The sequence below is a fragment of the Macrobrachium rosenbergii genome, chromosome 48 (assembly GCF_040412425.1).
Source record: "Macrobrachium rosenbergii isolate ZJJX-2024 chromosome 48, ASM4041242v1, whole genome shotgun sequence".
Classification (NCBI taxonomy): domain Eukaryota; kingdom Metazoa; phylum Arthropoda; class Malacostraca; order Decapoda; family Palaemonidae; genus Macrobrachium; species Macrobrachium rosenbergii.
In genome coordinates this window covers 59,268,398-59,285,712 of record NC_089788.1, presented here as the reverse complement: position 1 = coordinate 59,285,712, position 17,315 = coordinate 59,268,398, and the positions used below count along the sequence as shown (strand labels likewise).

The 17,315-nt window shown below is 40.5% G+C and overlaps 1 protein-coding gene across 1 annotated transcript in view; it reads left to right on the top strand.

Moving 5' to 3' along the window:
* The first annotated feature begins 3,346 nt into the window (after window positions 1-3,346).
* The window catches only part of LOC136831108 (protein hsr-9-like), a 92,924-nt gene continuing 78,955 nt past the window's right edge, over window positions 3,347-17,315 (top strand). Inside the window, exons 1-2 of the mRNA XM_067091060.1 lie at window positions 3,347-3,544; window positions 9,994-10,165. Of these exons, the coding sequence (XP_066947161.1) occupies window positions 3,494-3,544; window positions 9,994-10,165 (223 nt within the window). The 5' untranslated portion in view covers window positions 3,347-3,493. The remainder of the gene's footprint in view (window positions 3,545-9,993; window positions 10,166-17,315) is intronic.

Sequence of the window (17,315 nt, the reverse complement as noted above, 5' to 3'; positions counted from 1 at the left end):
TCTCTAAATCAAATCTGCAATGATGAAGAACATTTCTAATAGTTCGAAGTACAAATGAATACTAGCATCTGTTTGGGCTAGGAAAAGGGCGGGAATCTAGCAAAAGAACTTTATATATATATATATATATATATATATATATATATATATATATATATATATATATATATATATATATATATATATATATATACAGTATGTGTGTGCGTGTGTGTGTATGTATATATATATATATTATATTATATTAATAATTTCCTTGGCTACCTTTCTGTCTGTGTGTGTGTTTGGCTGCATGTCTGTGTCCCTCTTCTTCCCTTTCCCCTCCCCTTCCCCTTCCCCTCCCCTTCCCCTTCCAATGGGCGTTTCTCCAGGAATGCTTCAGGAGGTGAAGACATCTATTCACTACTCCAGGATCCTTGGAAGTCGCCTGAATTCAGTTCCTGAAGACGTCTTCAAAAAGACTTTGTGATCCAGTGGGTGTTTCTCCAGTTGAAGACGGCTTCACATGATCCTGGAGTTTTGAAGACGTCTTCAAGAAGACGTTATATTCCAATGGGCGTTTCTCCGGGAATGCTTCGGGAGCTGAAGACGTCTTTAAAGGATCATTGAGTAGTGAAGACATCTTATAAATATAACTTGCTTGACCTTTAGAATATATATATATATATATATATATATATATATATATATATATATATATATATATATATATATATATATATGTGTGTGTGCATCTATTAAGATAGAGAGAGAGAGCGTAAGAATATCTTTTGATGTTATTATAAATAACTATATCCGAATAGCACGAAAATGTCGATAAGCCTCAGACACAAAAAAGTAATTTCGGTTATTCTTTATATCCTCTTGTTTGTTTCAAGCCACCTAAGTAACAAGCTTTTTTTTATTCAAGATAACTACATTCAAAATGTAATTGAAAGAGGTTCTAGTAAAGTCCTACTTAAAGTTCAAAATTTTATTTGTGGCCTTAAAGAGAAGTGTTTATGAATTTCAGGTTTTCAAAACCAAGAAAGTGCATCTAAGCGTAAACAGATGGAAGAAGAGTCATGTTTTATCAGAGTAGGCAACATGAAGCCGCTGTGCCAGAGAGATCCCAAGGTCTCTAGTCTCGTCAAATTCCCAAACCAAGAAGAAGTTTACATGAGAAACAGGCGTTGCTGACTGAACAGAAGCTAGCTACCACGGTCTAACGCATAGCATTCATTAGACCATACTAACCGTAACCTCGGCCTAGCGGATTTGAATCGTCGATGACTAAGCTTATAATCCGTTCTAGACTGTGACCTACAGGGGGCAAAATAAGAAACGAACCAGATATACTTGAATCATAGCATTCCTGCTGCTTCAGTGGTCGGCGTTTCGGGTCCCTGTAGAGTTCTTGTAAGTTATAAGATGCAGCATTTAGTTATACACATCCTTGTAAGATGCTCCGAATTAACAGCATTTTCTTTGATAGTTGTCACACTTATTCCCATGGTTACATGTTCTTACAATATTCCGACGGCCGACTGTGAAACAAGATTATTTGTTAAATGTGCTACCTGCTGTTATTCCTGTTAAGCAATGAAACTGAAGTTATGAGATCATTGAATTTCAGTAACATAATTTGCGGATGGCACTGTTGAGATCTGAACTGCCTGGGGAGAGAGAGAGAGAATCTGTTGGTCATTTGGTCTCTCTCTCTCTCTCTCTCTCTCTCTCTCTCTCTCTCTCTCTCTCTCTCTCTCAATACATATATATATATATATATATATATATATATATATATATATATATATATATATATATATATATATATATATATATATATATATATATATATATATATATATATATATATATATATATATATATATATATATATATATATATATATATATATATATATATATATATACTTATATATATAGCCTATATATATGTGTGTGTGTGTTGGTGTGTGTGGTTGTCTGTGTTTGTCTGTGTGTATGTAATGGTCACAATTAAACCTTGAAAACAAAGATAAATTGCATAAAAATTTCTCCTTGAAATGAATATTTCAAAATTACTTTGAAGAGAGCCCCTTTGAAACTATCTCTCTCTCTCTCTCTCTCTCTCTCTCTCTCTCTCTCTCTCTCTCTCTCTCTCTCTCTCTCTCTCTTGTATACGTTAATTTCCATATAGATGTAATTACTAATATTGTCACCATATAGGCTACTTAAATGTCTGACGCCAATGTGCAATAAATTGATTAAAACAAAAATCTCTCTCTCTCTCTCTCTCTCTCTCTCTCTATATATATATATATATATATATATATATATATATATATGTATATATATGTATATATATATATATATATATATATATATATATATATATATATATATATATATATACACACACACGGCAGAAGCCTCGTTAATAGTATCCTTTGAGGGTAAGTTTTTCGATACTAAACGTTAGCTATGGCTTAATAGGTGTAAATTTTAAAGTCATGATTGTATAAATGACAAAAATTCACACACACAATACATATATATATATATATATATATATATATATATATATATATATATATATATATATATATATATATATATATATATAAAAATTAACATCCTACAATATATATGCTATATATATATATATATATATATATATATATATATATATATATATATATATATATATATATAAATTATATATATATATATATATATATATATATATATATATATATATATATATATATATATATATACTGTATATATATATATATATATATGTATATATATATATATATATATATATATATATATATATATATATATATATATATATATACTGTATATGTGTGAGTGTGTGTTTGTGTCAGTGGTTAACTTTAACTAAGAGTAAGATCAAACTTGAAATGTTTTATTATCATCTATAAAGTTTTCGGGCGTGTAAATGGCATCGGGGGGACTTGAATTCATGCAGTGCACTCTTATCTTTGTATGTAAATGTACAGCGCACGCTGATGTAAACATTTTGCTTGTGTTTAAAAAAGATAACAACAACAGTGAATTATTTTCGTGTTTACAACGTTGAAATACCCATTTTTCTAAAGCCAGTCGAGATATTATGCAATTATCAATATAGAATTGTTCATAACTCGTAGACTCGTGGATCGAACTCCGATATAATATTCGAGCTTTGGTTCTGGCTTTAGCTTCGTTGTGCACTGATTTTTCAATAATTTTATCACCATAATATCCACTGATAAAGCAAACATCTTACAGCATAAACCTTCGTGTGAAAGAAACCATACTTTTCACAATCGCAGAAGTGAACGCCAATCCTTTCCATTGTCCCCTGCGAATAATGGAACGAAGGACAAGGCGAATCCCTGACAACATGCGTCTGCTCTATGTCCATAAAAATATAGACTGCAATCTGGATTTTTAGATGCCAACTAACGTTGACAGTAATTATGGGCCGTGCAATATAGACAATGGCGATTCCTCCTCCTTCCCAACATCGCAATCGGCAATTGTTGAGACAGGTGAGAGAGAGAGAGGTCACGTGACCGCAAAGGCGCCGTCGCCGCGCCATATCAAAACAAAACTTGTCACTACAAGAGGGCCAGCAGACTCCTCGCCTGGGATATTGCGCTCTGGTGCGTCTCTTCCATCCCGGACGCCTCAGACCGTCCCGATTTGAACCAATTCGGCGGATTTCCGTTTCCCTAGCGAAGGAACCCCCCCAGGATTCAGTCCCAAAGGTTAGATAACGAAAGCTGCCCCTCGCGAGATAAGTCAACAATTGGGTTAGGCCACTTGCCTAGGGTAGCCTAGCTTATCCTGTCGTAGGGTGCCAGCAGCGCCGGGTCGCTGTCCCGGGGATGGCGAACGGGGTCAGTTGCGGTTATGTGGCACTGGTCTCGCTGCCGCCTGTAGGTGAGGTTAGGCCCTGCGTGGCCTCGCTGGACTCACCGTGGTTGATGCTGGCCAAGCCTACCTGAGAGGCCAGGGTTCCCCGGTCTCGCATCGATGGCTTCTGATGACATGCTTAGGTCAAGGGGTTGCTCCAAACACGGATTTTCGGGGGAAATACGTGACATGAATGATAAAAAGGGCTCTAGTTAATTAAAAATGCTCGCTGAAAAACTCCAGCTCTAAGTCACCTCCAGAAAGTCCTGTTTGGTCTTCTGAAATAAAAGTTGAAAAGAAAGTGACAGGTCTTCTCCTAACCTTCATTCTCTGCCCAACAACCGTGCCGCAACAAAGCTTTCCTGCTCAGTTTGGCGAGTTGGCACTATGGATAATTATGCGTAGCCTAGGCTATGTCTAACAAGATTTTTAGATTATACTTCTGGCGCCTTAGCAAGTCTTTAGGGTATTTGTTCAGGCTATGCATATATAAGCAAGATTTTATAAACAGTAACCCATAATTTAGGTCTTATTTGGGGAATTCCTGGAAGAACTTTAGTTATATGATTTGCTGTTTCAATTGAAATTAGCATAGTTTGCATTAGTTGTTATTTTTTGTGTTGGGTACCAAGATAAAATGTCCTGTATCATATATTGACCTCCTGATATCTACTATAAGTAGCAAAGCTGCACTAGTATATAATAGACAAGATTAGAAGGCCTAATTGTTCCCACAGAAATACAAACCATCTCTTTTATCTATTATTCCTCTACTCAAGCTGGAATCGGCCTTGGAGATTTGGTAGGCTTAACAGACTCTTTTCACTTAATTTCAGCTACCGTCTAGAGTAGACATCTCTACTGCTTGCTCACCAGGCTGAGTTCATGAAACCTTTGTTTTTGAATATCTGTGAATGGTTATGTGTATTGTTTGTTATTTTAAATAAAGATGGTAAAATAACAAGTGTAAAGATGTGATGGATTGGAGTGCATGTTGAGATGTATCTCTCTTGGTTGTAGATTCACACAAGTATTGTAGTTTGTGTACAGGTAAGATTTGCCCCTTCTCTCCCTGTAAGAAGTATGTAGAGTGGTCTCCCTTGCATTGGCAAAGGTTTAACCCTTAAGGGACGGGCTAAATATATATCAAGCACACCCCCAGACCTGGCAAACTCTAAGGTTGGCCAGTTTAAGAAAAAAAAACAACAATGGAAAGAGGAAGATATGCAAATGCATACAGTGTAAGAAAAACAATTAGATAAACTTTTCCTTACTGTCCACTGGAAGTTGAAAGTGTCTACTTTATTTACAACCCGTGTGGGGCCTCTTTTACAAGATACTCATAAAAATATGTTAATTTTACAAAGTTATGCATGTTTTTTCTAATACTCTATTTTATTTTGTAAAATTATAATTACAGCTCACACAGTATTATAACAGATAAGAACTAAAATCAGTAACAAATTCTGAGTATATTTATTATAAAATATTTACAAAATTTACTGAGATGGGGAGATGCAGTAACTTTTTGTGAGGTGTACTTGTTTTTTCTAATAGTTCTTTGCACTTTTCCTTGCAAAATTGCAATTATAGCTGTCATACTATCATAAAAGATAAGAACTAAAACCAACAGCAATCCCTGGGTATTTATGAGCAAATAAATAAAAAATGTCCTGGAGCAGCAGAGTTAGTACATTCCCCCCTGATTTCTCAAGGGATACTGATTGATGTCTCGCCCAAGCTGAGCTAAATAGGTGCCTTAAGTCATTTATGGCCCATTGAAGTGCAATGAACATTTTTCCCGCTAAATTCGTCCAAACCGAATGTCACTTAATGTTAATACTCATATGAGGATTCCTGTCCATCACCCAAAACCTGTTATAGATACTCATATTAGGAATCCCGTCCATTAAGGGTTAATAGGAAGAGGGATAAGAAATGTTCTCTGGCTCCCTTTGTGAGGGTGGGGATGTGTTTAGTATTCCTCCATTGACTTTACTGAACCCATTTACAGTACTTCTTGTCTCTCCATGCCTTCCTTGGCTCAGGGAGGGTATATGCAGCAAGTTAGTACTCTACCATATTCTCTCTGATGATCCAGGTCCTGAAGCTGGTCTCTCCTAATGGAACCCCAACCAGTGTACACAGCTCACCACAGCCTACTCTTACTGACTCCTCTCATGAGTGCCTAAGGAAGATGTGGTCTTCCCTTATTATTCCATGGAGTACTATACATCTTTTGCCACGTTCCTTGACCTCTTAGGTACGGCCAAGGCTGGGAAACTCGTGCTGTTGTTGTTGCTGCTACATCTGCAAAGGAGGATGACACTCCAGCAGCAATTTTACTTTTTTTGGGGGGGATGCCTTGGCCACAGCCCCGAAATGACTATGATTATGAATAAGCTTTGTACCTTGACCAGTCCTTCTGTTCCCAGGCTTTTCTCCAGGATTGCCCAAATGTATCTCTTCTGCAGAGGTGAGTACAGTGCTTGAGTGCATGTTGGCAGTTGCTGTTGAGTGTTCTGTGGGAGGCTTTTCGTTGCAGAGAAGATGACTCAAGGCTGGGCACCAGTTATCTATCATTCTCCACTGAACAATTATATTATGTACTTAAGACTTGGTTCAGGATGGAAATTGCATGGTTGTTGTTGGATTCTATCAAAGGATGACTTTGTTGTTTGTAGAAGCCAGGAAGTGCCTCCACTTTGTTTGTAACAGGAGAGTCCACTAGTGCATTGGGACGTTGACTATCCCACAGGTGTTCATGCAAGTTTTTATTCAAATGCTTATTTAGGTCCATTCTCACGGGATATGTTTCCTACATTATCTCAATGATTACTTGATCCTGGCATCCTTAGAGATGATTGGCTCTGTCCCTCTGATTCTGCATCCATGGAGCAAAATTCCAGTCTTATTGAGAGTGAGGAGACATGGATCCTGCTTGTTTGGCACACAATTCAAAGTTGCACCTACCCTCATTCAGTCTTCCTTTTTCTTTCTGCCTGCAGCTCTCTCTCTCTGTCTGAAGCTGTTGTGTAACTACCTGAGTTCCCTTTAGATAAGCTAGCATCTTGCCTAGGGTCCATGATTGGTATTAGGATGGTGAAGTAGATATGTTAGATGACTGGTCAGTTCCAACCAAGGCCTGTCCAAGGACTTCATTCTTACGCGTTCATTCAGTCCTCTTTTCAAGAGGGAAGACGCATGGAGGCAACTTTTCATTCATTTAAGGGACGATAATATTTTTAACGTACCAACCTTGATCTCCCATACCTTATACCAAAAAGAGAGGCTTTGCCTGATCAGTTATGGGACTTGGTGGAGGTTCTTATTCTCATGTTTCGATTTCTGTCAGAAATGTGTCAGTCAAAGTTCTTTGGGGCAAAATTGCCTGCTTAAAGAGTAAATCTTCACAGAAGGGGCTGTCATCTCATAGGGAAGATCAAAATTTTTAAAGAAATTGCATTTTCCATAGATATACAAACTTGAAGTTTTTGGTCACAGTCCTCACTCACCATCCCAACATATATCCCTGTTGCCAGAGGAAAAAGTGAGGGTTGACAGTCAGGTGAGTGGGCACTGGGTAGTAGGTCTACCCCCTCAACTACCTACCACTCGTTAGCTACTTTGTTGATTAGCTTCATTGGTTGTACTGAATGTGACATCTCAACTTATAATGGTCTTCTGTACTGATCAGTTACATTACTATATTATCTTAATTTTCATATAAGTAACTTACCAAGTAATTACATAGCTATAGTTCTAACTCTCTTGCAGCCTTTATTTAAAAAGTCACGGTAGTGCTTCGATAGCTTATTGTAGGTGACAAGCCCCTCCCACCAATGGGAGTACTGGAAACGACTTAGCAGAAAACCTCATTGTGCTTCTGCCAGCTCTCAAGTAACGTTGGGGTTTGCTGCAGCTTTTGTTTACTGATTTTGATTGTATGGCTGGATTTCGGTGAAGTATTATCGCTTATTTGAGTAGCCTTCAAGTTTTGTAGCTTTCAGGATCATTTTTTCTACTTCTTTGGTTATTATTATGTCTGATTCAAGTTCACCTATTTTTGCTATTGTAGCAAAAGTTGTAAACCAGATCAATCAGTCTTCATAATATGATTCTTATACAATTTGCAGTAAGGGGCAGAAATATAATAGGGAGAAAACTTGTGCTAAATGTTATGGTTAGCAAGAGTAGAAGGTACTTAATGTCAACTACACAAGTTAGAAAGTGATAGAAAGGAAAGTGGCCTCTAGAGCTGAGAAACAAGCTTCCTTTAGCCTAGAATTCTACCCTAACCTATGTTAGAAGATAGCTCTGCTATTTCTTCTTACCCCCTTCCCATCCTTTTTTCTCATGCTTCTAGCCCTCCTATTTTTAATACATATAACCCCCTCACCTGGCTCCCTTGCTCTCAACCCTTGCCATTGCCAGTCTCGAGTCTAGTTTTAACAAGAATTAACCTAGTGGTAATACAGTGAAGCGGAGGAGGTGGCTCTCGTCCTGCTGATTCTCGTAGACGAAGGTCCCTGCTGATTCTCCTAGATGAAGGTCCCTGTCATACTCCCCTAAACCTGGGAGGAGTCATACTGGAGGTCCAAGGGAGGTTGGTGGGGTTTGCCCACGGGTAGTTTCCCCCTCAGTCAAACCTGTTGCCCGGGTAGTTTCCCCCTCAGTCAAACCTGTTGCACGTTCCCAGCCACTGGAAAGATGTCTTGACAAGAGAAACTGTTGTGCAAGAGGAGGAGGTGGCTGCTTGTCCCACCAATCTCCTAGGCAAAGTTCCCTGTCATACTACCCTAAACCTGGGAGGAGTCATACCAGAGGTCCAAGGGAGGTTGGTGGGGTTTGCCCACGGGTTGTCGCCCCCTCAGTCGAACCTGTTGATCAATCCAAGGCTTCGACAGACAGCCGTTGGAAAGTTGTCTCTGTGGATGTGCATCATTTGTCGTCCGACTCTCAAGACTCCAGCCTGGTACAGTGTACCTGGAGTACCCATCAGTCTCAGTGGATGGGTTGTGGTGTTTTCAATGTAGGTGAAACCTTTGTCTGGCTGTTTTTATTGTGGTACTGCGCCCAGGGCAAGGGCACTTATTGATGCTTTGCTAGCCATCGGACATATCCTTCTCTGCATAGCTCCCACCTAAGTAGAGGCGCTCCTCGGCTGTACCACCATGCCACTACAGGTTAAGATGAGCACCAACCATTGCCATAACTTAATTTTTTTGAGTAGAATACGTCCATGCATCCCACCTCCTGTCAGTGTATATATGAAATTTAATTTTATCATGAAAATAACAGTTTCATATAAGTAACTTACCAAGTAACTATGCATTGGAGTCCTCCCTCCTCCCCTCTCATGGACATAAGGGCAGAAACAGAATGCAGTTTTCTGCTAAGTTGTTTCCAGTACTCCCGTTGTGGGCGGGGCTTGTCACCTACACTAAACTACCAAAGCACTACCACAATTTTTAAAATAAAGGCTGCTGTACAAGTTACAACTGTAGCTATGTAATTACTTGGAAGTATATATGAAACTTAATTTTATCATGAAAATAACATTTTGCTCTGCTACCATTTTAGATACAATACATTTTTAAAGAAATGTTTTAAAATGAATGTTAAGTGTCAAGCACAGGTTAATTTAGGTTAGGAGCTATGTTGCTGTTAGCTGTGAGATATCAAGAAAATATTCAATTTCAGGCTCTAAAAGAGGATTACTAATCAGAAAACCAGACCCAAGAAAATATTCAATTTCAGGCTGTAATAGAGGATTACTAATCAGAAAACCAGACCCCCAGAGCATCTGTTAAGGTGAGGTGCTACTATCTATATGAAGGACTTTAGGTTTTATATCCAGGAAAGATGTAATTCATCCTAAAAACTGCAATAATCAGTACTGTTACTTATACTGCCTTATTTATTTGGAAAATTTAAGGTGGCATTTTTGTTTACAAATGCACAATCTTTGGTAGTTGACAACTTTTTTTTTATGTAAATGGAGAATTTTTTAACAATAAACTATTGTTACATCTTATTTTATGTCAAGATGTAATGTGTTATAATGTTACCTTCTTCTTAGATGACAGACGAGTGGGCAATAGCAAGTCTCAGTCAGGTGATAGACGAGGATGACGATGATGATGACGATGTCTTGATACCTCCAACTCCTGGTCAGGAAGACATTGATATGGCAACACCATCACAGGATAGTACCTCATTACTTGGAGCCATGTCTGACACTCATTCATCAGGTAAGAGAGGGCAGTAGTGCTGGATATTTTAAGCACATTACACAAAATCTGTTGACAGTGTATAATCAAGTAGTGGAAGGTAGGTAATGGTGAAGATTGCTGCTCACTTTTCTTGTTGCCAACCTTCATTTTGTTCCAATCAGAATATAAACCTATCTCTTATACATACATAACCTTCATTGCAAACTTGTTTGGGTGTTGTCACTTGGTCACCTGTTGGTTAATTAGCAATAGTTGAGTGAGTGTGGTCACTTCGGTGAAGTGAGATTGGTCACTTGCTCCCAATCCTCCAATCAAGCATGGGAAATGAAGGATAACTTGCAACAAAAACTCAAAGTAAGATTATTGCAGGTCTAGGACAGTGTACCTCCTCACCCAGATATTTTCACTGACAGTATTTCTTTATACATGCAGTTACTTTCCCCAGGGGTGATTCTTGTCTGCAAATTCATTTTTGAGAAACTTCTAGATTTCTAGAAATGTTCTTACTCTCATATTCTTCCGTGTTTTAAGTGTTACTCACTGGTTTGGTCTTCAGCAGCTGACTCACTCCCTAAATTGATGGGTAAAATCTTGAAGAGTTACATGTAAGTTTTTCATCCAGGATCTTAGTATTAATCCCTGGCATCATCTTTCAGGTATTTCGTTGTGTGCTTTATAAAATTTTTCATCATTCTGATCATCCTTTTGCACTTGGGTCTTCCAAAGCTGTACCACCAGCTGACAAAGTACTACAGTAGATGCGCAGTGAATTCTGATGATCTTGCCTATTCTTAGAGTGACCAAATTATGGAATGATCTAGTCATTTCATTGAACTGAGTGTAGATGCCTTTTTAATGAAGAGGCGTATGTGAGTTTAATTTCATAGTTATTTTTTTTATTTCTGTTATAATGTATATTTTGTATTTTTATATTTCTTTTTCTGTACTTGGTTGTATTTCCATTGAAGCCTTTTGGCTTTTAGGATTCTGCTTTTAAAACTAATAACTAATCATTGGGAAGATAGTCTTTTACTGTTAATGTATGGTCCTTCTTGTAGGTAATGTCCATTCTTAGTAATATCCACATTGTCGAAATGCAAAGGTGGTTGACAGTGATTACTGAGGATATATAATCAGAGAGTGAGGGATGGTAATTCAGATACCTTTAGGATTGTAAGGTTGTTTTGACAGTCTTATGAACACCCAACTGATGATCAGAGTAGCCTAAATCTGTTATATTTAGGGTTGTTCTACACCTGCATCGGTAAGGAACAACAGGGTTGTAACAGTGCGTCAGATTCTTGTAAGGAAATATCTCAGTACTTGGAAAAGAGCTCTGTTGTAACAGTTGAGCAGCTTTTGGTGAGAAAATATCCCAGGACTTTGGGAACAGCTCTGTTGTAACAGTTAGGCAGCTGCTGATGAGAAAATATCTCAGGATTTGAGGAACAAAGATCAAACAAGATAGGTATATGAGCTAATTGAATGGCTGAAATACAGTCATACATGTAGTGGACAAACAGTGACCTCAAGATGAGGGAGATTGATGCAAAAATATCTGTTATTCATGGTGAAATGGATCAGGTAGCTGAATCATGACATGAGATTTCTGGCTATAGTTCAAAAGAATCGAAAAGATTAAGTTTACCAACTTGAATAGTAAAGGAAGTTGTTTCACGAAATTTATAGCTATTGGAATTATTTTAACTCATATGAAGTTTCCAAAATTAGGGAATAAGTCAGTCTCTCAGTACATTTTCCCTTATGCAGGATTAAAGTTAAACTTTTATTTTCATATAAGTAACTTACCAAGTATTTACTTAGCTATAGTTTCTAATTTGCACGACAGCCTTTATTTAAAAAATTGCTGTAGCACATCGATAGTTTAGTGTAGTGACAAGCCCCACCCACTAACAAGAGTACTGGAAACAATTTAGCAGAAACTTCATTCTGTTTCTGCCATGCTCTAGTGTAACATTGGGGGTTTGCTGCAGCCTTTGTTTACTGATTTTCGGTTGTATGGCTAGATTTCGGTGAAGTATTATCACTTATTTGAATAACCTTCAAGTTTTAGTAGCTTTCAGGATAATTTTTTTCTAGTTCTTTGGTTATTATTATGTCTTGATTCAAGCTCACCTAGTTTTGCTATTGTAGCAAAAGTTGCAAAACCAGATTAATCAAGTCATCATATGATTCTCATACAATTTGCACTAAATGTAGTGGGCAGAAATATAGTAGGGACAAAACTTGTGCTAAATATAATGGTTAGCAAGGGTAGAAGGTACTTAATCTCAACTAGACAAGTTAGAGAGGGAAAAGGAAAGCAGCCTCTAGCCTAGAAATGAGCTTCCCTTAGCCTATTATTCTACCCTAGCCTAGGTTAGAAGATATCTCTGCTATTCCTTCTTCCCCTCTTCCTAATTATTCTCCTGCTACTAGCCCTCCTACCTTTAATCCACCTGCTTCCACGCCTGGCTCTCTCAATTCTGAACCTGATGCCGTTGCCAGCCTAGAGTCTAGGTTTTACAGGAAAATTATCCTACTAGTGAATACAGTAGTGGAGTTAGGTGTGTCACTGAAGGCGTTTATGGGAAAACATATTCAGACGGTGCCACTTCCCACAAAGTGTCAAGTGATAGTGTAGTGGAAGTTGAGGAGGTGACTACTCATCCCCTTGGTTCTACTAGACCAAGGTCACTTTCACTGGGAGGAGACATAACAAAGGTCCAATGGAGGCAAAGGGGTTGGCCCCCAGGTAGTTGCCCCCTCAGTCGAACCTGTTGCACATTCCCAGGTATCAGCAGACAGCCACTGGAAAGGTGTCTTGACAGGAAAAAGTGTTATGCAAGTGGAGGAGGTGGCTTCTCGTCCTGCCGGTTCTCCTAGACGAAGGTCCCTATCCTGCTTCCCTAAACCTAGGAGAAGACATTCCAGAAGTCCAAGGGCGGCTGGTGGGGGTTTGCCCAAGGGTTGCTGTCCCCTCAGTCGAACCTGTTGCACGAGTATCCCAGGTTTCAACAGACAGCCGCTGGAAAGGTGTCTTGGATGGGCACCAGTTGTCATCTGACTCTCAGGACTCCAGCTCGGACTTGGAAGCACCACAAATACTTTCTAGTTTCGTCTCATCCATTGAAGAGGCACGCAGGTGATGCTGGCCACTCTTCTCCGCTGCCCAGTTAGCGGTTTAAGGAGCCAGGCACAGTCCGCAACCTTCCTGCAGCGCATGGGACAGTCCAGAGTTTTCATATATTTAACGAGTTTATAACACGATGGCAGCTTCAGTTTTGAAATTCGCAGTTTGATTTTGTTTTTCGGCTTGAAAGTCTTGCTGTTTGGTGATGTATTTTCGACTCGGTAGCCTTTGGATTTGTATTGTTTGTCTTATTTATTTAGTACTTTTCCTGATTTTGACTGTTGTTCTCTCAGGAGATTGACTCAATTTTATTTCGACTCTGTTAGCTAGTAATTATGTCAGATTCTAGTGCATCGAGTTTTAGGTATTGTAGCAGAGGTTGCAATACTCGTTTGACTAAGGCATGTTATGATTCACACACCCTTTGTACGACATGCAGAGGACAAATTTGTTCAACTGACTTGACTTTTGAGGAATGCTGTGAATGGGATGAAAGAAAGTGGAAGACATTGACTTCTCATATAACAAAATTAGAAAGGGATTGTAAGAGGAAAGCAGCTGCTAGAGCTGAGGTTAAATTAGCTACTCTAGGCATGACCCAGGAATCTAGCGAGGTTAATATTCCTTCTCTCCCTTCTGCTAAAGTAATTCCTCCTGCTTCCAGCCCTCCTCCTGCACCACCAATCTCTGTTCCTGGTTCCCTCATTCCCGACCCGGATCGCTACGCCAGTCTCGAAACAAAATTCCATAGGAAGTTTGATGTTCTTGCTAACACTGGCACAGTTGGGTAATTCAATGCGGGTCCTCATGGACAAATTTAGTGCAAGTGTTCTAGTGATGTGTTTGTGGAGGAGGTGGCTACCCATCCCACCAATGCTCCTAGGCAAAGGTCACTGCCTTACTCCCCCAGCCCCAGGAGGAGGCATACTGGAGGCCCAAGGGAGGTTGGTGGGGTCTGCCTACATGTAGTAGCCCCTCAGTCGCACCTTTGTCGTCCTGGTTGTCGACCAAAAGCAGCCGTTGGAAAGGTGTGCCTAGTGCCCATAATCTCTCGTCCAGTTCAGGAGATTCTAGCCCTTCCCATGGACGCCAGGGGAGATTCTCAGACGAATCTCGCCCATTGAAAAGGTGAGTGCCTCTCAGGGACATGCCCCCTCAGGGTTATGGCAAGAGGTTCAGGGAACGATCCGGTAGTCCGCATCCATTGTGCAGCAAATGGGACAGTCCCAAACATTTCTCTCAATCAGTAGCGTTCATTCCATCTGTGTCCATCAAGAGGACTAGTTCTTCAGCAAATGAGGAACCATCTCGTGATAGTTCACGCTCATCTTTCGAGCGCCCATCTGGGATTGAGGTCACCTCTTTAGCAACCGAGCGCTCGTTAGCGGCCGAGCGCCCAGTAGAGACCAGGCATTCTCTAGCAGCTGAGCGCCCAGAGGATAAGGAGTGCCCAGTAGTGCAGCCGCATTGCTTAGCGCCAGAGAACTTTTCGGCGCCAATTCACTCTCCTTCGATCAAGCGCCAGGGTTTTTTGACGCCCTCTCCTGTTTTACGGACTCCCTCATCAAAACACCAGTTTTCTTCACCTACTCATTCCATTACTGAATTGGCTACTTCCAGATTGGACCCTTCTATGGCACTGTTGCAGAAGCAGTTAGACAACATTTTTGGTCTTAAGAAGTTGACTTCTGCTGCTTCAGTAGCACCTGAAGATCTCTCATTGTCCCCAGTCTCATCGGAGGAGGAAGATTTAGGACAGGATTCCACCCCATTGGCTTATGCTGCCATACTGAATTATTTACTGGATAATTTCTCAGATTTCTTCGCTCCGACAGCCCCTTCGTCTCCGGCTTCCTCATTTATGATGAGTGACTTACTGGGGATTTGTTGAAACTTCCCAAAGTGGTTCTATCTTCTTCACCTAAGAAGGCTATGAGAGAAGTGGATCTCTGGCTCTCAGAGAAAAGATGCCAGGGCAAGGCATGTTTTAGTATTCTGCCTTCTCACCTTTTGGCCAGGAGATATAGGTTATATGTGACTGGAGAGGGCCCCCTCCCTGGGAGTGGCTGCCTCCTCCCAGGGGAACTTCTCTGGCCTCATTGATTTGGCCCGTAGGTCAGCTTTTTCCCTGGCAAAGACCATGTTCTCTGTCCTGGAGATGGATCATTTGCTCAAGAGACTTGAATCTGCCTCAGGATATTGCCACTGAATGGAGGAGTGTCCTCTCTTGTGCTGGTAAAGCAATTCGAAATGGTTCGTTAGAGATTTCCGCCCTTTATGTTATGGGGATTTTGAAGAAGAGGGAACTCTGGATCTTGTTGTCTCTAAGGGCGTCACTACATCGCATAAATCAGCTCTCCTCTTTTCGCCTTGGATAATACACACCTTTTCCCGCAAGCCAAGGTAGAAGAAGTGGCTGCTCACCTTCATAAGAAGTCCACGCAAGACCTGTTCTCGCAATCTACGAGGCATCCGAGAGAGTGGAACACCCCCTCTTTCAAGTCATCATCTCCTCTTCAGCCCCAACCTTTTCGAGGAGGCAGACAGAGAGCTCAATCAAGATCGCTGACTTCTGTACGTTTCGCCCCGCGTGCCGCCAAGAGACCCTCCACCAGACCTACAACCCAACAAGTAAAAGGAGCAGATCAATGGGTGATAGAAGTATTAAGGGAAGGGTATTCTATCCCCTTCAAAGAGAAACCTCCCTTATCCAGCTCTCCCATCAAATTGACGGCGTACTCTGTAGGATCAACGAAGTATTTAGCCCTTTCGGAAGAAGTGTCGTCTCTCAAGAAGAAGGCGATAGAAGTGGTGGAGAACACCGAGTCCAGGGGTTTTTACAACAGGCTTTTTGTAGTACCAAAAGCCACGGGAGGATGGAGACCGGTCCTCGATGTGAGCGCTTTGAACGTCCACGTATAGAAAACGAAGTTTCATATGAAAGACTCTTACTTCCACATTCCCATCCAACAGGACTCAAGAAAGTACCTGAGATTTGTTCATGGGAGTCAAGTTTTCCAGTTTCGAGTGCTATGTTTCGGCCTATCAACAGCACCACAGGTGTTCACTTGAGTTCTTGCCCCATTGGCCAATTGGCTTCACTTCCTGGGAGTGAACATTTCCCTATATTTGGATGATTGGTTAATACTCTCACCCATGAGAGAGAGATGCATGGAGGACCTTCAAAGGACATTACTTTTGACTCAGGCTCTAGGTTTGCTGTTGAACCTTCAAAAATCCCAACTGACTCCTTCTCAACAGATTCTATATTTAGGGATGAAGATCGACTCAGAATTTTCAGGCTTCTCCCTCCCCTAGAAGGACAGAAGCCTGCCCCAAGAAAGTCAGCCTTTGCCTTTTCCCTCAGAAGTGTTCAGCCACTCAATGGATGAGTCTCCTGGGCACCTGGGCATTCTATCGTTGATCGAACAGTTTGTGAGGTTGGGAAGGCTGCATATGAGACTTCTACAATTCTTTTTAAGAGTCAGTTGGGGTTGCAGGATAAATCAGGACTTATGCATCTTCCCAATAACACAAGAGATAAAGGAGGACCTGCGCTGGTGGAATGACGCAAGCAGACTTTCAGAGGAAAAGTCTCTTTCAGGAGTTTGGTCCCAACAAGAGAAGACTCTGCACATAAACATCAAAGAACTGAAAGCCATCCATTTGGGATTGCAGCATTTCGCAAGGGAAGTGCATGACAAAGTAATAATGGTGCATGTGGACAACACAACAGCCTTAGCCTATGTAAGACTCCAAGGGGGACTCACTCATTCTCCCTTTGGGAGACTGCCAGGAGTCGTCTTCTTTGGGCAGAGCAGAACCGAACCCAGCTGTTAACTTGGTTCATTCAGGGGAAGTGCAACGTGTTGGCAGATGAACTCAGTCGTCGCAAACAAATTCTCCCGACAGAGTGGACTCTGGACCGTCGAGTATGCTCCAACCTGTGGAAGTTGTAGGGAGAACCGATTGTGGATTTGTTCGTGACAGCGAAAAACCACCGTCTTCCCCTGTTCTGCTCACCGTTTCTGGACC